At 43.5% G+C, this 24,573-nt stretch overlaps 1 protein-coding gene across 3 annotated transcripts; it reads right to left on the bottom strand.

The window, feature by feature from the left end:
* Positions 1-28: 28 nt before the first annotated feature.
* shc1 (SHC (Src homology 2 domain containing) transforming protein 1) lies at positions 29-23,651 on the bottom strand. 3 transcript variants are annotated; one of them, XM_069695935.1, is made up of 13 exons: positions 23,450-23,651; positions 10,711-10,875; positions 10,436-10,506; positions 9,895-9,955; positions 8,659-8,778; positions 7,346-7,399; positions 6,927-6,978; positions 6,026-6,152; positions 5,773-5,920; positions 4,364-4,421; positions 3,841-3,957; positions 2,965-3,221; positions 29-2,846 (listed from the first exon to the last, which is right to left on the bottom strand). In XM_069695935.1, the coding sequence occupies exons 2-13, from the start codon at positions 10,870-10,872 to the stop codon at positions 2,718-2,720; spliced, it is 1,356 nt and encodes a 451-aa protein (XP_069552036.1). In that variant the 5' UTR covers positions 10,873-10,875; positions 23,450-23,651; the 3' UTR covers positions 29-2,717. The 3 variants fall into 3 exon arrangements, with proteins under 3 accessions (XP_069552036.1, XP_069552033.1, XP_069552034.1); XM_069695932.1 differs by lacking the exon at positions 23,450-23,651 and having other exon boundaries at positions 10,711-16,057; XM_069695933.1 differs by lacking the exons at positions 7,346-7,399; positions 23,450-23,651 and having other exon boundaries at positions 10,711-16,056.
* Positions 23,652-24,573: the final 922 nt, after the last annotated feature.

Genomic DNA, 24,573 nt, shown 5'->3' with positions numbered 1-24,573 from the left:
ATCATAGCAAAAGCCAAACTCACAAAGAGAGATGAATGATATATGTATTTATATTTGCAATCTATATTTTCAGATACAGGTGTAAACAGACATGTTTCCCTAAAAACCAAAAAAAAAAGTATTAAAACAGAAACATATAAAGTAAAAATCAATATCTGTGCACGCTATTTGAAAGTAACCTTTGGCTTTCAAAAACACAAAAAAAGTACAACAGCATCAATCAACACTATCACCAACAACAAACGACTTTTTTTTTTTTTTTTTTTTTTTAAGAATTTTCATGCAACAAAGGCAACTGTGATGAACAATGACAACACAGGACCAGTTCACTAATGATACAGGGGGTCAAGTGAGTCTGTTCCAGCACACGTATACAACAGGCGCACACAGTAACGGCAGAACATCTCTAGTTTTCCTATTTCTGACCTACAAACATTTGAACAGGCAGATTTGAAGTGCCTGACTGTCCCAGCTGTCACTCTGGTATGCGCGTGTGCATGTTCGATTACATGTGCGCCCGCCGCTTCAAGGTCTGAAGACGAGTCGACAGTTAAGGTTTAAAGATCCCTTCTCGTATTTCAAGATTTTGGCCTCGATCTCTTTGACATGTTCAATCAGCATTAAAATGAGCTACCTCAGTGCTGTGGTGTTTGGCTCTGTGTTACTTATCAAATAAGTCATTATATATACAACAACAACAACAACAACCCAATACTAAGCTGATCTGTCAAAAATGTATGTTATTTACAGGTGATCAGGAAATACCCCCCCTCCCCAACGGTGACATCAAGTATCTGTGACTATATGCTGAATGCAAGAATGTGCATCAGAGGAGATTGCCATCACTGGATCTGTTTGTGTGTTTACTGGAGTGTCATTTTTGCAAAGTCTTTGTTAAACTGAGAAACTTGTGTAAGATTCTCCTGTAGTCCACTACATTTGAATTAAGTACATAAGGTGACTGCACTGAAGTGACGCGACTGCATTGAAGAAACAAGGCACGATTAAAAAGGATATAAAAATCAACAAAATGAGCTGAGGGAGGAGGGAAGGAGAAAACAGGAGTGTGAACTTCTCCCTCTAGGTCCTCACAAAGGTTTGTGAAAACAACACAGAGGAGTGACATTTGGCTGAACATTTCATCACTAGCAAAGCTCCAAAAACATCCTTATATTCGTTTACCCCCCCCCCCCCCCCGAGCCTCTTCGTACAAGGTTTTAAAAAGAGGACATTATTCCCTCAAATGAGTCAAAAAACCAAAGTAACTTTACAATACATGAAAAAATACATTACCAGTTACTATGACATACGTTGCATTATTTCTGCAGAGGGAAATTCATTGCTTAGCATGTTCAGGATGTCTAATTAGCCATCATTTAAAAGAGTCTCCTTTAACTACTCTTCTTTGCTTTCACTCAGTAAAAATATAACCAGCAGATTGTCAATGCGAACACGTACTAAGGTGTTATTGAAAAGCAATAGGTCAAACAGATCTGGTCTACGCTTCTCGATATGTACTAGTTATTGTGTTTGTGGGTGACATCAACTTGCATTAAAAATCTCCATTTTGATGATGTACTCAGGCACAATCACCATGGCCTACTGTGTATATCGGCTCCTGTAAGCACACAAGACGGAAAACTGCTGATAATCGTCATGGCTTCCTTTTCTGATGTTAGCAACCAGGTTCATGTTCTTTGGCATGACAGGTGGTACAGACTGTGTGTGGTGTTAAAAGTGTGTGTACCTCCGTTTATAAAAGGGATTGGTGATGTGCAGCTGTTTTTATTGGCCTGTACTCAAGAGTGTCCAATGAGAGATGAGTGTCAAGATAGCAGACCGAAATACAACAAAAGAACATATATAATGGTCATTGGCATAGCAGTCCCAGTTTTGCATACAAGATTTCCTCCAAGGTCCTTAAAAGGGGGGTGTTTGGGGTTGGGGAGGCCGTCCTGATTAGATTGGAAGCAAACATTTTTGCATATTCATCAGCCAGAATTATTTCAAGAGTCAGGTTTGCTGCTGAAGTGCTCCAGTGAAGCTTGAATGTTTGAGCCTGGTTCAGTCTCTGAAGCAAAGAACCTTTGCCGTCCAGTTTATGTTTTTGGCTCAAATGCTCCAGCGACAGTCTGAGGAGGGAATTTATTTCATTAAGAACACATGCTTAAAAGCATCGAATATCTCACTCTGTGTCCGTTCATGTTTTTCTCTAACACTCTTCAGTTCCACAATTTTGGTACACGATCCCATGTATTAATGTGTTCTTTTTTTTTGGAATTTTTCATAATTGCATGTTGAATTTTTATTTTTCAAAAAAAAAAGAAAAAGAAATTGCATTTGTTTTCTGCCCCGTTCTGAAATTCGCAAAGGGCTCCTCCCTGGTTCATAGTAGGCTGAGAAATTGCAGCAGTGCTTCTCCGCTTTGGAGGGATGCGCCTGGTAGTTGGTGGGGTTGATGAGGGAATGCAGGTCACAGTCCGGCTTTCAGGAAGGACAGGAATATGTGGCAACAGCAGCAAGTGAGTGATTTTGCAGAGAAACTGGTGATATCTTTTCGTTTTTTGGCTTTGCAATGTGTTTGTGCATTTGTATTCTTGTTTAAATGTGTTAAGTGTAGTGTTGCTGTGTGAGTTATAGTAAATGAACGTGTGTGTTGAATTGCTGTCAGAGTGCGTGCATATTTTTGGTGGAGTATTTCATTAGTGTGTGTAACGTCAGGCCCTGCGCTCGACTGGCTGTTGCAGACACACTTCGCTCCCAGCTGACACGATGGGCAGTCTGTTGTCCATGTGGTAACTGATCAGGTGACTAACACTTCCGAACCGATGGTCTTTTGTACGGACCTAAAAGAAAATGAAATATTACGGTAAGTTTTACGATCTACACGCCTATACAACAACACATTTTTCTGCCTTCCCTCTGTGATTTCTGTTTTGTTCTCCTCCTCCCACCCTGACTCACCACTCCTTCTGGGTCGACCAGTAGCAGGTGTTTGGGCTGACCCCCCTGCTGTCCCGTCAAGACATACTGTCCGGGTGTGGTCCCAGACTCCCGCACCAGGAAGTCTCCGTCTCGGGTCAACAGCCTCTCTGCTTCTCTGCGACTTAAGCTTCCGTGGAACCAGGTTTCACACTGCAACTGCTGCACCAGAGATGGCGTTGTTGCCACCGAGATTGGGCCGCCATGCCCGGAGACCCCTAGGGCATCATCAAGTGGCTCTTAAAAAAATCAAAACACACATATATTTGTAATATTGTGTTTCTCAGCAGGTATCATCATATAGGAAAATTGTATGTTTTGTCTTTAAGTGTTGTCTGCATTTCTGTTTTGAACAACTAATAGGGGGTCGTATCCAAAAACAAGTTTGTGAAGCACATGGCCTCATGGAGTGTTTTTAATGAGAAAAGCTTTATGCAGCCAATCAATAATGTTACATAAAATGCCCCTGTAATGGACAAAGACAATCTAATTTCCTTATCTTCCTCTGAGGCTGCCTTCTGTGGACAGCTCCACTTTTCAATTAGCATCAGTTATATGGAATGTAAAGTACAAACTACTCTGCTCATCTCCCTGCTAAATAAGTCCTATTTGTTTCACATGGTTGAAAGGCACATTGCAATAGCCAATTATTTTTGGTCATTTTGGTTGTAAACCACATTTCTTGTCGTTTACAAGAAATTATATCACTAATCACCTTTCTTATTTAGTTTCCCGGCAAGCTTTTGCACTACCAATGTTTTTTTTAGATAGCGGTCCATTTGAACTTGATTTATCAAGCTAATAGGAGATTCCTAACACAACACTTTGACTGAATAAAAAGCACATGCAGACACTTACTCATGTCAAAAGCGTCTCTGTGAGCATTTCCATTTGCTGCAACTGGTAGACGGGGTTTGTCCACATTGACGTATGACGGGTCATCAAACACCTCCCGTCCCCCTTCTTTGGCACCCACTGGGAAAAAAAACAACAACAAAAAACACAAGTAAACATTAGTGATCTTGGCACATTATCTAATTTCCTACAAGCTCTGGCATTTTAAACAGACAATACAAGAAAGGAAAGGTATAGAGAAAAAGTGTGGCTGAATTATCACAAAGGGGATTATCTGTGGTTCGTAACAGTGTGTTGTAACTCAGAAAATAAAAATTTGCCTGAAAGCCATTTTGGACTAGAGGAGACCTATAGTGAGAGAAAGTTCTAGTTATCTAAGAAAGGTGCAAGGAAAGATATTTGTTTAATCTCTCCATTTTGGGCATACGAGTTATAACCATACCTACAGTGGTCTTTCTCTTTCACATTCATAGTGAATAACAGATACACAGAGAGATGCAGACAGACAGGCAGAGACGGGGCTCACCTGGCAGAGGCGGCAGAGGCTGCTTGTGAATGTCATTCTGACCTGGCTGTCCATAAGGCTGCAAACACAGAGGCATACAAATAAATGAGTCACTACATCGTGTGGACAACTTCAAATAAACTCCTTCTCTGGCTTATTAAAAGTATTACAAAAGTCAACAGTGATGTGCGCACATTAAACAAAGCAATTCTAGCAGGGTTACAGTTGCCTTTCAGGAGACCGATACCTTTAATAAGTGTCAACTTGGCGAACAGTGCAGAGAGAGGGAGATTCGAGAGCTGTACCAAAATCAGGAAGTGTATCTCTGATGAGCGCATGCTGTCAGCAGTACTGGATTGTGTCACTTTTTAAAACATGACCACTACTAAAGGTTCTCTCTGGTTCAATACAATTTCATCTTCACTCGATATTTGGTTAGATATAAGAAAAATTCCCAAGTGTTTAGTGTCCTCATTTTCTGTTTATCTGTTTCAGATACAGTGAACCCTCGCTATAACGCGGTTCACCTTTCACGGTCTCGCTGCTTCACGGATTTGCATCGTGCATTGTGTTCTGCATTCTGATTGGCTAAACAGTCTCTCCGCTTCTTCTCTACCTGTTTGTCAATAACGTTGCGGTTTAATATGTACACGTACGTAAAACAGCTTGCCAAATTTAAGTTTGCAAATTCTCTTGCAATTTCAAGTTTCTCTAAAACCCATAATGTCGACAAAACGTTCTGCACCGACAAAGGCACTTGCGGTCGGGCCCAAAAGGCAGAGGAAGATGCTAACTATCGCAGAAAAAGTTAAACTTCTGGACATGTTAAATGAAGGTAGAAGCTATGCGGCTGTAGGTCGCCATTACGGAATTAATGAATCTCCCGTTCTAATCCAATGACTCGGGTCGCAGTGGGGCGGTGCTGATCTCAGCAATTTGAAGCCTTCAGTTCGTATTGATGATTAAAATTATTATTTTACAGTACAGTAGTTATTTGTAAAAAAAAAACATTTATACAGTACTTTTATTTGTTAAACAAATGCTTGGGCCTGTAAAAAGGTTTTGTTCTTTGGTTTCAATGTATTATGGAGTATTTCATTGTATAATAATTGTAAAAAAAATAAAGGTTACTACTTCACGGATTTCACCTATCACGGTCTCTATTTGGAACGTAACCCCCGCGAAAAACGAGGGTTCACTGTACACAGAAAATGAGTAAAAAAAGATGAAATTCTATTTGACTATTATTGAACTATTTCAGTTCCTGTTTCTTTTGAAACGAGAGTAGAGAAAGTAGTAGAAACAGGCTGTAATTGCTGCCAAAGGTGCTTCAACAAAGTATTGAGCAAAGGCTGTGAATACTTACATACGCGTTATATTTTCGTTCTTTATTTTTAATAGATTTGTGAAACTTTCCACAAATTTCTCACCAGCGTGGCCCCTAGACGGGTCCTCATGTCGACCAGTCCACCAGGGGGAGGCTGTTTTCCAGGGAAATTATTATAGTAAGGGACCTCAGGAGGTGGAGCAGTCTCATCATCCTCTTCCTCCCATGCAGAGCCATCAAACGGAGCCATTCTGGGAGAGAAATTGATGTTACGAAAGCAGATACAGAAATAGGCGACAAAATACAAACACAAGCTCTTGTTTTTTGCTCATGCAGGTGACATTTTTAACCTTTACCTGTCGTGAGGTGTGACCAGTTTGGGGGGGTTCTTTAGATACTGTTTAAAACGCAGTTCGAAGGCCTGGCCGATGGTGCTGATGACTTCCTGGGCTAAACCCTCTGAGCACTCCAGAATATGACACGCTGCAATAGAGGGGGGGGGGGGGAGAGGCTGCGGTGTCATGTCCTTGAATAAAATACTGTATGTCCTTCAAATGGACAAATATATTGACAGTAAAAAGTAGAAAAGTGTGGATGCATGTGCATTTTCATTATGCCCCATGCTGGGCAGCATTTTCTGACAATGAAAGACTCCATATCTTTCATGCTCTAGTTTTCCCCCGGATTAAAGAATTACATTAAGAATATGATGAATAGTGCTTAAAAAGGGGTCAAATCTTTGAACCTTAATATAAATTATGTAAACTCAAAGGATTTTGTCTTTTTTTTCCTTCAGCTGAACTCTGAGTACGTAAACCAAGAATAGTGTTTTCCAATTGGAAAACCAAGCCACATGTTCACATATTGAGCATCTAAGTAAACACACTTAAAACACTTATTTCTTTTGCCTATTTAGAGATAAATGCCCCGTTTCTTCTTTTGCTCTGCACAGTTGGTCTGTAATGTCTCAGCTGTATTGGGTGGTGTGTCAAATTCAAAGGGAAAAAAAAACATGGAGAGCTTTTTCATTTACTTGATAAGATTCTTTTATATGTTAATGAAAATGTTTGGTCGTGTTTATTCACAGGAGCTCCTTAAAGTGCACTTTCAAAACCTGTTCCACCATAAACTGATAGTGAATAAAGGAAGTATCATGGTCAAACTTCTATACAAAAGTAATAAAGTTCTGATTTCAGAGTGTGTCTGAATTGGCGGATGCTGTCTCAGTGAAGGTGTCATTGTGCTGTTTCTGCTCACCTCTCTGGTTGACTGGATCTTTGGCCACATATGCTACGTACTCAGCCGTATCCTGAGGGAGGGAGACAGGTGAAGACAGTTAGGGGAGGAGGGGAAAAGGAAAAATCGATTGGGGGAGGAGGGGAAATGAAGGGCAGGTTTAGGATAGAAAGGTTGAGAAGAAGAAGAAGAAAGAGGTGTGGTCTTCAAGAAGTTAAAAACAGACTGAGCTGAACAAGAGATGACAGGAAGTAATGAGATCAGGTTTAGAAGACAGGAACTGCAAGCCAGTGATGCAGCATTGAAGAGAGTGGTATTCATAAGAATAGACAATGACAGAAGACAGGAAGGAAGGAAGGAGGGAAGGATGCACCGGCTGAAGAAAGATGGAAAAAGGCCAGAGTGAGATTTGAGCTGAGAGAGAGGGTTGGGTGACTCACTGGGTCTCCTCCAGAAGCGAAGGAGATGGACTGCATGTGATGATTGGCGATTATCTGTGGAGAAAAAGAAAGAAGAAGAGAGAGGAAGGAGAGGAATAGAAATAGAGATGGAGAGATAGAGATAGATAGAGAGAGAGTAAGAGAGAGAGAGAGAGAGAGAGAGAGAGAGAGAGAGAGAGAGAGAGCACATGGGTGACATGAAGTATGTGGGAGGTGAAATGAAAGCATGTGGATGGAGAGACAAATGTGGAATCATTACTGAGAAAAGTGCTTTTTCCTCCATTGAGCACCATCAACTGCAGCAGAGATTAAAAAAAAAAAAAAAAAAAAAAAACTAAGTAGGGGCAATGGATGGAACACCTTTTTAACAGTCTGCAGCAACCAACAATGTTGGATCAACAACAGCATCAACACTTGCTAATGCTCTGAGTACTATATGTGATCTGCTCTGTATCCCAGTCTTTATTTGTGAATGTGGTCCATGACATGTTCCTTTGTGCTATGTGTTACTGTGGATGCACTACAATACTGTACATATACCATCTCCCCAAAGAAAAACATCGTTCAGTAGCTATTAACTCATTAGAGGTCTGAGAGGAGGATCACATCCTGCTCTGTGGTGAAGCAGGAACCGAGACGAGGGTTAAGAGGGATTTGTGCAGCATCCAGAGTAAATGAGGCAAACAAATTTATCTGGGCATCCCCTGAATGTTCCAGAAGGTCACCACACACAATACGCTCATGACTGAATCATAAAAACAGAGTAAATTATTTACATATTTTCTTGATGTTATAATCAGTTTAAAAAAAAATTGTTTATATAATTTAGATCCAAGCTGCTGTAACATTTCAGCTCACTAAAACTAGTTTATGCCATAAAGTACAGGGTGAAAGCAGTCTACGGAATAATTACCATGCATCTATAAAACATACAAAGATATCACAAAACTATATCTGGTTTGTAGACATAAGAATAAAAAAAACGACACAGTTTGGACACTGAAACATGGTTTGAAAGATAAATAATATTCAGAAGAAAATGACGATAGCAGAAATCATTTTCTTTTACAATTTCATAAAGATTTAAAGTTTCTTTAAAAGTAAGTCAGTACACTCAAATCATCAAGCAGACGGATCCCCAGGTTTGTACACTGCACAAGCTGAGTGCACTCTGGATACCGAACATACCTCTGGCTAACCAGATACATGTCTGACTCGGTGCGATTGTTGGCTTTCAGGGACAGATTGACCAAATGCCAACAGAGTTTGTGAGGAAACAAGCAGCTTCCCGAGTAAGCGGATTTGAGTCTAACCTGTTTGCAGTCAGAGGCCAGCAGATTGAGGCTGCTGGTCGAGATGGTGAGGCTGATTGTCATGCCTGCAAACTGCAAGTTACTCTTCCCCAGGATGGACGTCAGACAGCGAGAGGCAGGCTGTGAAGGAGAGGGATGCAGTTCATGAGTTATAACTAAAATAAGCTGCACAAACAGAGCAATAAAATATATATTTTTTCTTTTCTTTTTACTTCAACAAGACTCTGTAGTCCACTGAGTGCTCCCCGCCTGAGCGTGAGTCTGAGAGGGTATGTGTGGAAATGCCTGTGTGTGTGGGAGTGGGAGAACAGCTGCAATTGTGAAAGTGATCCTGTCTCCATGGCCAACTGTGACCAATGGGAGATAGGCAGGATAGTTCACATAGTGTAGCCCGGGCCAAGAGCATCGCACACATCATGCCAGCCCATTTATCCCAATCCTCCTCTTGTTCTGATGGCGTTCATCCATGTTTGGAGTATGCAGAGAGAGACAGGGTGCACACGCTCAGCCACGTTAACCTCAGTCCAGTCAAATCAGAGGGACTAGACGTGTTTAATCTATTCTAGTTTACATCCTATAACTGTATTTTGTCTGGTGTGCTCCACTGCATGACATTCCTTGGTCAAAGCCTGCTATGACAGCTGGATTTAGCCACCTGTTTTATGGACTGTTTGGGTGGATGTTTTTAGTTTTACAGGAATACTGTGAATAGACACAGGCAGTCTTTAAACAGCAGACTGGCGGCGGTGTCTGTTAATCTGCAGTGCTTCTTTGGCCTGGCACTGGCTCCACACAAGCTTTCTATCCCACCTCTCCAGCCTCCCTTGTGACAGGAGGGAGGGAAAAGAGAGACTGATTGGTAATTACCTGCGAGTAGCCCGCTAACCACAGAAGTGTACAATCAGCCAAAATCGAGATCTGTGCATGTGTGTGTGTGTGTGTGCGTGTGTATGTATGTATGTATGTGTGTGTGTGTGTGTGTGTGTGTGTGTGTGTGTGTGTGTGTGTGTGTGTGTGTGTGTGTGTGTGTGTGTGTGTGTGTGTGTGTGTGTGTGCGTGCGTGCGTGCGTGCGTGCGTAGGATCACATTTGACTGAATAGCCAACTGACCACATGGTGGACAATCAGGCTAAATCTAGCTCTTATCCAGAGAACCCTTCCCACTGCTGTCCACTTAAGCCTTATAAATAAATAATGTAAGGGTGTGTGCTGGTGTGTGTGTGTGTGTAGCATGTACCTTTCTCCTGCGGGCTCCTTTGGCTCCGGGCACTGCCTCGCACACCACAGATATCGCTTCCCTGAAACATTAAAAACACGCATGTTTGGCAATGGCCCGTCATTAACCCTCGCACCTTCCCGGATTCACATTCACGTGGATTAAATGGGATCCGGCCACGGGTGGTAGAATTTATCGTCCCCGGTAACTGCGCTCGTCTTTGCCACAGAGACAAACATCACTATCAGAAGGAAACCACCAGGATTCCAGAACATTTGTAATTTAGGGGCCGAGAGTGCGGCAGCCGTGTATATATGCACACATGAGCAGACCCAGTCAGACACTCACGCTGAGGGAAACAAGCAGGCAAGGAAAATAGAACGGAAGTGTGACGGAAAGCGGACGGGCAGACAAAGAAATATATGAGGCGAGTGGTGAGTGATTTGTGTGCGGCCGATGTTTTTCTAAGTCTAACCACACTTTTACAATCTCGCTCCCTCATGCACAAAGGAGAGATGAAATGAGAGAAAGCCAGCAGCAACGAGCACTGTGTGAACCTCACCTGGTGACCTGAGTTCTGGTGTTGAAGTCTAGCGCTCGCATTGACTGTAGCACCTCCACGCAACCCATGTACTGCCCGGGAAACAGGAAGGCAACACATTAACATCAGCCATTTCCTATATCACGGTCAAATTGGACCAATAAGCACAAAAGAGGAAGGAAGAAATGGTGTCCTTTCCTCATTTCTGTGTCTAAAATTGTGAAAGAAGAGTGGAAAGAGAGTTGTGTAATTATGTATTTAAGTTAGGGGTTAGTGAAAGTGTGCCGCTCACTTACCCGTACAGTGTAGGAAACACCGGTGGTGCTGACCACATTGTCAGAGTGTAGCCAGCCGCGGGTGGGCTTGTTGACAAAGGAGCCATGGCGCGTCCACTCATCTCCACCCAGTTGCCCTCCTTCCACCCGGGCCCTCCTGGACGCCCCTCCCAGCCGGTTCATGTCCTGCAGAGGAGGTCGGGGAGGGGGAGAAGGAGCAGTTAGAAGGGGAGCAGGGTGATGAAGAGGAGGGGAGGAGCTGGAGTTGCTCCTGTCATCCCCAGAGGACTCGACCGGCGCCCGAGGCTGCTGCGTCCTGCTGGAGGCCTTCAGTCCCGGGAGGAGAGTGGCAGAGACGCCCAGACGAAGGGATCCCATCCTGGGGAAGAAGGAGCAGAGGGTGGTGGGGCTGTTCTCTGCCGGGCGGGGAGAGGTGGGGGGCAAAATGGGAGTTAGAGACGAGGACGAGAGAGAAGAAGGTAAACCAGGCGAGGGAGTGAGAGGGGTGGCAGGACTGGAAGGAGGGAACGATGATGGATTGGAGTTTGTTTCATCAGTCGAGCTCAGCGATTCACTCCGAAAGTGGGTGTACTTGGTTTTGGGAACAAGCTCCATGATGAATCTGCCGGGTCAGTTTTTATATCCACACAGGCTTTAGTGATTCAATCAAAGTCTCTTTGTCTCACTATTCAAAGTTTCTCTGTAAAAGGACACACAGCCATCTGTCTGTCTCTCTCAGTGTAAGAGCTGTATCCATCTGTCTGGTTGTCTGTCCTCCACTCATTACCAGGCAGCCAAAACCAAACTGCTTTAAAAAACGGCTTCATCCACGACGAAAGCAGAACGAGAGAAGGTGCAGAGGAAATGTGGGGTGTCCCAGTTAATGGCAGAATGCAGATGAAAAAGGTTTTTAGTGCACCAGTGCAGCTCATGTTGTCATCAGTACAGTTCTAAATGTTCTTCATTGTTCATTGAGTTCCCAGGGACTGATGAAGGCATGTTCTTAGCTCTCCACAGAGTGTCCATGTTGGTGTTCTGCCATAATGTAAAACAATATCTGTGAGTATCTTGTCCAAACTTGACAGCCTCTGAGTGAGAGCCAGTTATTCAGCTGTCGCCAGCACCATGGAGAATCAACACAAGTGATTGTCTCTCTGTACGCCCCCTCACATATGTGTCGTACTGCACTGAGGGCTGCGCACTTGTACGTGATGTGTCTGCAGGCGTGAGGCCGTATAAACCTTCCCTGCCCACAATCCTTCTTTGATTATGCACGTATGTGTGTGTTGGTGTGCGCCTGTGTCGTGCGTGTGAAGCAGCTCCCCTTGGCAGCTCTATCCCGCTTGACACGGGCCCATAAAAATCCTATTAGCAGCCAACGTGGAGATCGCAAAGGGGGGCTGTGCACACGAACATGGCAGCAACACGCATAATACACAGCCTCAACTGGTCGATACTACAGCAGCAAGCACCTGCAGAGCACAGAGAAGCCCAGAACTGCTTAAAGAAGAGAGGGGAGGCTTACGGATGTATGGCTAGTCTCCAACTCTTGGTAGCAGCACACTTTCTTCAACACCTACTTTTCATGTGCATCTCAAACCTTTCACTGGGTCCCGTTTTTACTCCCTCTCTCTTTTCCTCCAAATGTTTTCATGTCCTCTCTGAATGGCCCTCGCTCTCTCCCTGCCTGCTTCTCCTTCTTCCTCTTCTCTCTTCTTCCAGATCTCCTCTGGCGCGGCCTCCTTCCCTTTCTCTGCACCCTTTCCTCCCTTCTCTCCGTCTCCTCTCTTCTCCTGGAAGTCCTCTCTCTTCCTCCACACAATGTACTCTGCCAACCTCTGTCTCTCCAACGCCTCCGCCCTCTCCCGCACCACCACTTCCTCTCTCCTCTTCCAGATGATCTCTCGCTCCCCCTCTCCCCCTCCCTCGTGTGCTCGCCCGTTCTCCAGGCTGTCCTGTTAAACAGTCCCTCAGTCTAATGTGTTAATGGTGATCCCTGCCTTTCTGCCTCTCAAACTTTAAGGTTATGGATGGCTTAGAGGCCAGACATAGTTACTGTAGATACCAAAAGAAAAACGGAAAGAAAAAAAGTTAGTACTTAAGACTGGGCTGTCAGAGTTGGGCCCGTTCCTGATTGAAGTTACTGATATGGCTAAAACAAGTGAGCCTGCCGTGGTTGGTTCAAGTGTGTTCCCTAAAGTGGCCACCTTGGTTAGGATGTTTTTGTTTAACTGGAGCACCATTAGATATGGGGTTGGTGGAGTCTGAGATGCTATCTGTGTCTGGTACAGTGACACACACTGCAGTAGCACGGTGGTGGTGGTGATGCAACACTGGAGAATCTAGGTCATTGGCTGTTGAAGACTACCAGTGGGTTTGCTATGATGGTAACAAGGTCTGATTGGTCGGGCTTGAACTCCCAACCCAGGGTTCCCTGAACGGTCCTTGAGGCTCCCATGAACTCACTCACCCAGATGGAAATGCTTGATTAAAACTGCATTTTGTTGTTATACTGAGTTCTCTACGCACAGCTGTTCTCACCCTGTAACTTTATTAGTGCCTCGTTCAAAAAACAAGCCCAGATTATTGTCTTTTACCTGAGAGAAGTGTTGATACAGCCAGATATGATATGAACAAGCCAAGTGTAATATTCCAGGACAGTTTCCTTCCTCTAAGGAAGGCAAGCAGCAGGTTAGATCTCACTTCTACTGTACAGACACCACATAACATCTCATATTCTGCATAGTCTAACCAAGAAGGTAAACGACAGTCTGTTTACATTAACAGTCTCTTGCAACCCAAAGTCCCATAAATAAAACCGTCTGCAACAGTTTGACCTCAGTAGGAGGCAAGCCTACACCTACAGTCCTGAAGCGAGCCGGCTGGCCTACACCTTAGTGCTGTTGAGGCACTAGTCATATTTACAATCTGTTGACCTTTACTCCCTCAGACGAGAACGAGGTTTACACACACTTTGCCTCGACCACTTATGCAACGTTGTAAAGTTGGCACCAGTGTTTCAGTAATGCCAAGGAAAAATGTTCTCCACTCACTAACATTTCAGAACTTAACTGTGCCTGAAGTGCAGCGTCCAGGTTTGTAGTGGGCCCCGACGCATGGCAGAGGAACAGTCGCCTACACCAGTCTAGCACCACAGAGGGATTGTCTAGCAACTCTCGCTAGTCATCCATCTGGTCTTGGCCAAAAAGCACCATGGCGGATCCAGTCATACTCACGCACTGCCAGACAGGCTGGGATAATCTCCAGAAAGCTGTTAAGAAGTATGGCTGGAAAAAGTCATAAAAGACACCCGGTATCTAGACAATCAAAGAGCATGCAGAACAAACAAAGCAGTCTGTTACACCCCTTATAAAACCAGAAATTAGTCCAGAGAGATAATTAGCACTTAAAAAAGGCAAAAGATCGAACACAAATGGACGAGGGGAAAATCCAGGTGTGTTCTTATACACAGGGCTGCTGAAAGGCTCTATGAGAAGAGTTAACCCTGGCCCTGCCCAGGGATGTTTTAGTGCACAGAACACAGTGTAGGTCAGGTGACCCTCTACATGAAGAGAAATCCTGAGTCCCCTACAGACAAACAGTAAAAGGAACACACTGTCATAAACAAAGCCCAGCTAGTGATCGGTGATTAGTAGCTGAGGGGTCAAGCAGCTGCACAGAGTGATATGTAAAATTAATCTAATTTATCCAGCCATTCTTGATGATGGCACATCAGCTAGACTGATGAAAACAGTAGTTGACATTGATAAAGGTGAGATCAGGACAACGGGGAAGAGCTGACTCGCATTAGACGAGGACACGCAATGGGGAGGGGGAGACAGGTGACCTGAAACAACCCTGATTCACGGAGACTGCCGAGCTCCGTGTAGACAAAGACTGTCTAGTAAGGACAAAAAAATCCTGTCTATGAAATAAACTGCAAGAACTGCACGAATCTGTGGACTAATGTAGTTTGCTGAGTCTTCTCTATTAAATATATACAACTACCGAATGGGACAGCACCAGTTTGAAAAGATAAAACAAGGAAAAATAACTTTACATCTTCCGTCTGCAGCGCCCGCCCGTTGCTATGGCAACAGACATTAAAAGAGATTCCTGCGGTGGATATGTACTGAGAAGTCCCGACAACAGCAGAAATCTTCAGACAAAGAGACAACTGATTTGTCAAATCACATGGCAAGCAATTAGTTGCTGCATCAATGGCTCCACATTAGAGCTTTGTTTTCATCCAACAGGAGAAAAGAAAAAACTACAGACTGCTAGAAAGATCAATACGGTTCAGGAAATGATCAAAGTTTGACCGGCATCGCGCCAGCCATAAAACCCAATCAATGTTGACAACCTGCATTGGCTGCATGCACTGACTCCAACTAGGGTATGAAAACTGATATCATTTCAAAGAACAATGATCACTTTCCGAACAACTGTATAAATATATATATAACAACAACAACTACTAGACAATGCATTTACATCTAAAAGACAACTGATGTTTAGAAAACTTGCATAAAAACAACCTGAATTTTGTGCAGCAGCTAACAAACATAATTATTGTATAACATCCTGCAGAGTAGATCCTATGCTCATAGAAAAGAAAAAACTAAGTCAAATAGTTCTGTATAAAGTGAGTCCAATCAGTTTCCTAAAGTGTTTGTTCTTTTTTTTTTATGAATGGCAAAACATAAGTAGTTCCTTTTTTGGTTTATAAAGCATGCAGTTGATAATCCATGGCGATTCATCTAAAGGTGAGTTCCATATTCACATGAGAACCACATTAATGTTCAAACAGCCACAGACTGTCAGATCTTTCGTCCTCCCCTTCCTGGCTTTCCTCTCGTCCACTCCCCGAAAAACGTGCTTCTCCTCTGATCCGCTCTTCCGCTCGATTAATTCACAAAGTCACTGCCGGCAGCTCCTCTCCATCTATCCCCTCGTCCGTTTAGCTGCCTCCTCTTCTCGTCCCTCCTCTGTCTGTCTCCCTCTCTCTCGTTCAGCAGATGGTGAAATGGCAGTGCTGCCAGGATTGACAATGGCACTCCTTCATTGTGCTCCTCTTCTCCCCTCACGTCTGGCTCTCATTCCCACTTTCCTTCCACTTCTGTGTGTTAGAAGGACGAGCACGCTGTCTGTCCTCCCCTCCTCCCAGTCTGGGTGATGCTGCCTCCCATTTTCTCTCTTACTGTCTCTCTCTCTTTCTCCCTCTCTCTCTTTTGCCCTCTCTCTCTCTCTCTCTCTCTCTCTCTGACACACACACACACACACACACACACACACACACACACACACACACACACACACACACACACACACACACACACACACACACACACACACACACACACACACACACACACACGCTGCTGCCTGTGCCCTCCCCACCTTCTTTTCTCCCATGCTACCTCCTTCCTGTTTCCTCCCCTCCCCCCCACCTCCTCTCTGCAGCCAGAGTCATTTAGCAGTGTACATGTGTATGCACAGCTAGATGCTGCACTCCTGCCCAATAATGCACACACTCCGACGGGAGGTGGAGAGGGGAGTAAGGGCGGGGGGAGGCGGAGGGTGGGGGGTATGTGTGTTTGTGTGTGCATGTGTGGGGAGGATGGGTTCTTCATGTTGGCTATTCGAGACTCCTCCCTTACGCATGTTTGGTAACCTGAGAAACAGTTAAAGAGGGAGTGAGAGAGTGAGGGAGGATGGAGATGGATATGAAGAGGAGGATTCACCCTCCCTCTGTGTGCTGTGTCATGAGGTTACCCAATATAACCTTGATGAAAGTGGACATACTACTAAAAGGGAAAGAAGGACACTGGCATCCACATAATAAATATGTGCTATGCTACTCCAGGACTACAGCACTCTAGGGGAAGGGACAGGAAGACAGAAAGCAGAGATCCCGGAGATTGGTCTCGACATTCAAGCGCATCTGATGAGAAGGCAGTGTTGCAGTAAGCAGAGGAAACCACCCATAAAGTGTCACAGGAACAAGGCAGAGTGGACAGCAAGGAGTCCTCAAATGACACTCTAACAAAGAGTCGCTGCATTACTACGTTTGACCACTACACTGTCATCATGTGCTTTAGTGGAGCACTCAGGGATGTGAAGGATGTGAACCAGCACCATACACTCACAGTGATGCGATTGGTATGATTGGTGAAGACAGCACCCTCCACCCAGAGCCTGCACCATGCCCATAACCAGTGAAACACATGACACACTGTGGCTTAGGGTTGACAGAATGATAATCTTATGTTCTTAAAAAAAAAAAAAAAACACCGAAAGGATAAATAATTCATGTGCTATTTGGAATTCAAATTCAAAAGAGGAGTGAGCACACTGAGCTGACAGTTTATTAGGTAAACCTGAATAAAACTAATGCAGTCTTACAGAGTCTTCCTATAAACAATTTGAGCTTCATGAAGGATATAATTTGTACTTTCAACAGGACCACAAACTACAGCTTCCAAAAAAAACATAGAAACAGTTTTAACAAAAAATATCTCTCATGAATATAGGATTCATCACAGGGCTGTTGTAGATAGACTGCATTCGTTTTATGTGAATGTACCTAACAAACTGGAAGCCGAGTAAAGCCAAAACATCTGATTCAAATCTCACTAAATTTACATACATAGGGCTGCACAATTACTAACGCATGATAACATGCTGACTAATTTCCAGTTACATACAGTTGTAGAAAACTGCAATGCCGGCAATATTTCTGTTGTACTGCTGCGGGAGTATCTTTTAAATGAGATGCCAAATGTGCAGTAAAAACATTTTTCTCAATAATTACTCATAATGTGTCATATTGTTTGTCGTGACACTTTGCTCTGTTCAAAATGTGTTGAATACTATTCCTGTTTTATGCTGGTTAGAAACTTCTAACTGGGTCAGGAAACACTCTAGTTTTTATTTCAAAGTCAGAAACATTTGAACATTTTTATTAAGTTGAATTATAATAAATTGAAAGTAGAAGTCCTCCTTTTCATAATATATTGAAAATGAATCAAACTCATTTTGCAAATTATAGCACCCGACAGCAGACGTTCACAATTCTTAATTTTAATTGAATGTATTTTTACTGTAATCGTGCAGCTCTAAAATGAAAACAATTCAACTAAAGAAATCATTTTGAACCTCCTCACTGTATGTGGGCCAAATTATTTCCTTGAGGATTTACCTATTTTAATCTACCATCATATCCTGTCACCAATCTCTCTTGTAATATCACATTATGGTAAGATTAAGCAACTCCTTTGCCACTGTGGCACGATGTGTTTTCGAATAGCTGGCTGTATCATTTAAATGTCTTACCATATATTCCATTGGCCAACACAGGCTGCTTGTGACTCTGTAACACTAAAAATACCAAAGTGCACATCAGCACACGACACACACATATTCATACACACATACAAAACTCAAGGAACCAATCACAGCGTGCGTCGATGCCGCTCTTGCAGCTACTTGACTCCCCAGCATGCTTTGCTCTCAGGATCAGCTGTGGAGAGGGTCATGGGACCTCCTTGATATCAGCAGCCCAGCTGATCAAGCACAAAGAGACACAACATTGACATGAGCTGGAGACAGAGCAGTACTGAGTGGGAGAAAGTAACGGAACAAGAGAGAACGAAGGAGCAAGAGTGACAGAAGAAAGGCAATGATCCAGTGTGCTTGTTGAAACACAGCCTGTGGTATGAAAGGAATTAACTGAAAGGACCGCATGTGTAGGATGTCTGTGTCTCGGCTTGTCCGGTGTGAGGTAGCAAGCGTGTGTTTTTGTCTCTGTGTGTGCAGTGGAAGCTGCAGCTAGTCAGCATTTATTAGATGAAACAATCGGAGACGGACTAAAACAGAGCTCAGGATGTAATGAACACGTTGCAGGGCCACATCTGCTGTCTGCTTTTATAGCACATGTCTGTGCGTGTGTGCGTGTGTGTGTGTGTGTGTGTGTGTGTGTGTGTGTGTGTGTGTGTGTGTGTGCATGCGTGTTGTGTAATCTGATTTGACCCGCCTCATTCACCCTCTTTACGTACGCTGGGCCAAAAGATGAGCGTGGATGAGTAAACGGGCCTCGATGCTGACCTTTTCTGACTGGACTGTTGCCAGTGTGAGACGCTGTTGAACATCACTCCACATTATGGACATGAGTAAGACGAAGAGTGCAGAAAGAACAGTGGGAGGACCTGGCAAGGGAAAGCCTCACGTGCAAACACACATAAATAGGCAGACGGAAAAATGGCGACAATTTCGACAATTAAGTTGAGGGTGAAGATTAGATTAGCCAGGCATTCAGCAGGAGGTCTTTCTGTCTGTTTCATAGTTTATCACGCACACAGCAAACATGTGAGCTGGCTATTTTGGGTTGTGCCATCCCCCTTCCACCAACCCCCCTCTAACCACACTCCCACATCTCTATCTCCTTCCATCACTCCCTTCCTGCTACCACTCTCTGCCTTGCTCCAACTTCCCCTTCGCTACAGCGGTTTGTCATTAACGGTGTTATTTCTTCCCATTGAAACTTGAACACTTTGCGTACCGACTTCAAATGTGTCTGCATCACCGCGCATCCAAACTGTTACGTGACAAACATTTGCATGAAATGCTTCATCAGGTTTTGTTTGCATATTTTCTGATTAGACGTGTTTTGATCCGAGCCGACTTGAAACTATTTCATTCCAGCAATATGTAAAAAAAAAAAAAAAATCCGGTCTAAACATACCGACGTTTTTAGAGCACATGACATTCATTTCAGATGGATAAATGATTCAAAATTTTAGGATCTCCACCTGCCCCTGTGTTTTTCCCTCATGTTTCAAGTCTCGAGCGGAGTTTTCTTCGTGAGCCTTCGTCCCTGTATAGATTACAGCATCACAGTAAAGAACAAACACCCATTGCCTCTCATCAGTTCTGAAGCTTCGAGCTGCTGCCCGGAGCCACCGTGTTCACCAAATTGGATCTCCGAAACGCTTACCATCTCGTCCGGATCTGCGAAGCGGACGAATGGAAGTGGTGACCGAGTGGCCTGTCACCTCAACTCGAAAAACAGCTCCAGCAGTTTTGGGGTTTTGCACATTTTTACAGACGATTCATTCGGGATTATAGCAAGACGGCCACAGCCAGTCTCTACTCCGGTTTCCACCCACAGTCAAATGGACAAACTGAACGGTTGAATCAGGGGTTAGAGGCTATCCTCCGCTGTGTTACCGCCTCCAACCCGTATTCCTGGAGCTCCCTCCTCTCGTAGGTGGAGTATGCCCACAACTGTCACACCTCCTCTGCCACTGGACTCTCTCCGTTTGAAGGATCTCTCGGCTATCAGCCGCCTTTGTTTCCCAACCTATTAAATATTTCATTCATCTCGGTTGCCCAAGAACCTTATAAAGTCATTATGTAGCGCATTATTTAATGGATCTATACTAATTTATAGTCTCTCAGTAGATTTTCACCGTCGACAATCCCACACCTACTGCATTAGACCGAAGAAGGGTGGAAGAGCCTCGAACTGCAAAAGGAGAATAACCGCCATAAAGATACTATGACACAACCGAGTCATACTAATATACAGTTGTGATAATGACAACATCACAGCTAGGGTCACTAATACAGAATCCAAAAATACCATGAACACTCCTTACGGTGTGGCACTTTTACACGCAAATTAACGTCCGATACATTTAAACTGTTGCCAAAAGAGTTTCCACGGTGTGGTTTAGGCTGATTACTACCAGGTAGATGTCTTTGTATTTCATAGTATACACCGTTGTTATTCCTGGTGTCTGGTGAGACATTTTCACGCTGGCTGGATGAATGCAAACTAGGCATGCTCTGCGGGCGGCGCATGTGCCCTGGAGGCTTACACTGGTCGAGCTGGTTACCTTCTGGTTTAGCACTTAGAATTATTTGATCCCTGTTAAAGTAAACAATCATCAGGCTCTTGTACTTTCCAAATGTTGTCACACTGAATGCACTGAATTCTCAATTCGATCAAATGGGCGGAGGTTGTGATGCTCAAAACAATTTATCCACCTCTTTACTGTGGCAACAGTTGCAACAGACTAGACTGTGGCGGAGCCTATGATGTAAGCATGTGCTGACAGGGTTTTCGTGATCACTCTCACTTGCAGAAGGACAATACAAAAGTTATGCAATGCGGGTTTTATTTCTGCTTTATGTGAATTACATGTAAGTCACACTCTGCTTTCATTTTTAACATAAGATTTTAATCAACATGCGGCTGACACAGTGCACTGAACACTGAGCATGTTGCACTAGACTGAGCACCACAGGAGGAAACACGGCCCTATTGTATGAAAGTAGAGACGGACAACCACATGCGACGACCTCAAACACAAACTCCTACGTCTTGTTTTCAGAACACACTCGCACACAAATACACCAGGAAAAAACACATACCCTACCTAACCTACCCCCACACCGGCAGGCACACATATAGCATAAATGCAAGACACAAAAACAGACAAACACGTCATCACACGGCCACACACAAACTCAATGTCCTGTCAACAGTCCTGAGGTGTTTATAACAGCTTAGTACCTCACCACTGTGCTATGTCAATAGCGAAGCTTAAAGACTAATTCAAAGGCTAATATCAGTCCTAACATTCTCGCTGCTTACAAAAATCAAAGCTTATTTCTGAATGGGCTGTGTGTGTCTGTTTGTGTCTGAGTGAGCGCACACCTGTCAAAGTGAAGTTGTAACAATCAAGTGTCACGCTGTCCCGTCAATCCGGACTACAGCTTCACCTGCTGACTGATACAGTTTGAGCAGAATTGGACAGATCCAATTTTAATCAAGTGGATTTTTGGATCGAGTCAATGCTGTGATGGAGTGGCCGAGATGCTCAGCTTCGATTGACAGTTTGTGTCTCGGACCACTGTCCTTCTATCTGCCTTGTGTTTGTACTTTTGTGTGTGTGTGTGTGTGTGTGTGTGTGTGTGTGTGTGTGTGTGTGTGTGTGTGCGCGCAGAGGTGTACGTGTCCTATTTGTCTGGCTCCTGACATGTGTCTGCATCTACCATTTTTCTGGATTTGTTGTTGATGGGACCTTCTCTTTCATCAGTGGAGATAACTTCCACCATATAATATCATGTCAGGGGCTGCTGGTGTGAGCGGTGTGTCTGACCCTGATAAGAGCACCGAGCCCACTGGTCTCAGTCGCTGCAATCATCCCACATATCCCGCAGTCTGCTCCCATAATAGTCTGTCTGTCCTTCACTCGGTCCTGGTGAACTTTCACTCTGCAACAATAACCCCGTTTCAACACACCTGAGGTGAGTTTGGCTGATTGGTCACCATGGACACGATTAACACAGAATAAACAGTGGAAAACCTGAACCTTTATTTATCTGATCGTGTAAAGATTTGTGTGTCTGTGTGTGAGCGCTGATTGACTCTATAGGTTATTTCTCTGACAATTGGGATTTAACTCGCACAACCGGATAGGGATGCACGATAATAGTGGATTTTCTGCAGACATCTGATATGCTGATATTTACCGAAACGTGTTTTTTTTGCTCTCCAAAAAATTCATAGTAATGACTGAGAAGACAATTCTTAAGATGGAAAATTTAATTTGTAGTGTTGAAGGAATGCATTTGAATTGCATGATTGACTGTATGAATAACGACTATGCTGTCCTCCCAAAGTGCAGACACATTGTTGTGCCCTCTTTTGCCCTTCTAATACAAAAGAGCACCCTCACACCAGGAACAAGTCAAGTAATCTAATCAAACATGGAGCATTAAGATCTGATTAGTCACCATATTATCGGCCTGTCATATCAGCAGAAATTTTCATTTCGTGCTGATGCCAATATTTCATTTTTAAAGCCTGAGATTATCATTATCATGACCCTTATTACATAGACTACTGGTCTTCTAATCAATTAACATGCCAAATAATTTCTCAAACAATGTCTACAGAATGTCAGAATATTGGAAATGCTTGTAATTTCTAATGTGTGATATAAAACTACTTGTACTGGCTGAATAACAGTCCAATATTCACTTTACTACCACATAAAACAAACAATAGCAATACCTCCTCACATTGGAGAGGGTCAAGCAGCGAATATTTGATATTTTTTTGCACAAAAAAATGTCGCAAAATAAATGGCTATTCTCTGTCCACACACTAATCAAGTATGAACCCATTTTCTCAGCTCTAATTATATAAGAATATTTCTGTTTAATAGATAACAACAACAAAAAAAGGCATGTGAGTGACCCGCTATCTATTCATTTGCTGAGCTTGAGGGCAATAAGTTGGTTTCAAATGAATTCCTGTACTTTAACTACAGTTTTGTTCCACCGACAGCTACTGAGACTTTAGGCTCAAATACTAAAACCTAAACAAAATAAAATAATAATAATAAAAAAAAAAACTCGTCTAACAGCAGGGAAACGAAAACAAGTTAAACATTTAGCTCGTGGACAGTCCAGTCAGCTCATGAACAACATTTTTTTTACAGTAACCCGACAGCCTGCACTACACCGAGTCGTCTTAATATAACACAAACCCGGGCTTGTACACAGGCAGAACAATGCTCCCCTGCGGAAACCGTAAAGTTAGTACGTGAACCAGTTCCTCAAACTTCTAGACATGTACAATAAAAGCACGAAAGACACCGCAAGCAGTTCAAACCATGCCCGCCCCCCCCCCCCCCAACAACAACAACAAAAAAAAAGTGTGGTTAACTTTAACGAGCAAACTTACCAGCTCTGTTCCTCCCTTTCCCTCGACTGCTCCTCCTGCCCCCACCAAGCTGTTGCTGCACCAACTTCAGCTTAAATTCATCTAACTGGACAAAGGCTCGATAGTTTAGTCCGCCGTTATCCTCGTAGTTTGGTTTAACTTCTTGAGAGATGAGTCCGAACTTCTTTCCTCTGCCTTTCCTTCCCTTCCTCCTCCCCCTGCCTCCCCCTCCACGGTCACGACAGAAGCCACTTCCGCGAACCAAATGGCAACGTCATCTGGCCGCGAGTCCTGTGCGTGTGTGCGTGTGCGTGTGTGTGTGTGTGTGTGTGTGTGCGTGTGCGCGTCTGGCCCTGTTCTGCACTTGGACCACTCACTGCAGATTGCGCAAACTCAGAATTCCCTGATCGTAAACCACACGTTTTCAATTCACACGCAGTTTACCATAATTAAATAGAAGTTTTGTTTTTCTCGTTTAATTACCACAAGACCAGAACAGCCTGTATTTGAGCTACGTTCAAAAGTAAAATCTCATTCTCAACACCTACACCAGCGTCGTTATCTCAGACGGTTAGTGTTGTTATTGTTTGGCTATTATTCTATGATTACTACAGAAATGTAAAGTATCTGTAAAACCTAAATAAGTGCATGTTCTTTTCTGTTTCAAACTATATTTCTTGTCAGGGGGAGGAAAGTAACGATTTACTCAAGTACTTAATTGAAGTGGTAGCTACTTTAATAGAGTATTTTCCATTTGATGCTACTTTATACTTCCACGCCACCATATTTCAGAGGGATATATTCTAGCTACATTCTACTCCTCTACATTCATTTGACACTTTACTTTTTGGCTGAAAATGTTGTCGTACTAGATAGTCTATACCAGGTTTTTAAAATACAACACCGTATTAAAGATTAAGATGAGTTGTATCCCACCTTTTTGCTCTCTTATGCCTTACAAAAAAAGCAGTCTGTATTTGGGGTCACATTTCAAATGTCTGAGTTGATAACAGCTCCACCAAATTGTGATTTTTTTTTTTTTCCATTCAACTTTCATTTCAATAAACGCTCAAATGATCCGAAAGATTAGAGAAAAAGTCCAGTCTGCTCATTGCCATCCACACAGATGGCTATGATTGTCAGAT

Source organism: Brachyistius frenatus, unplaced genomic scaffold (genome assembly GCF_029030835.1).
Source record: "Brachyistius frenatus isolate BFR_SWC_R1_liver_20210118 unplaced genomic scaffold, ASM2903083v1 Contig_20, whole genome shotgun sequence".
Taxonomy (NCBI): domain Eukaryota; kingdom Metazoa; phylum Chordata; class Actinopteri; family Embiotocidae; genus Brachyistius; species Brachyistius frenatus.
Note: the sequence above shows the minus strand (reverse complement) of the source record. Positions and strands in the feature narration are given on the sequence as shown.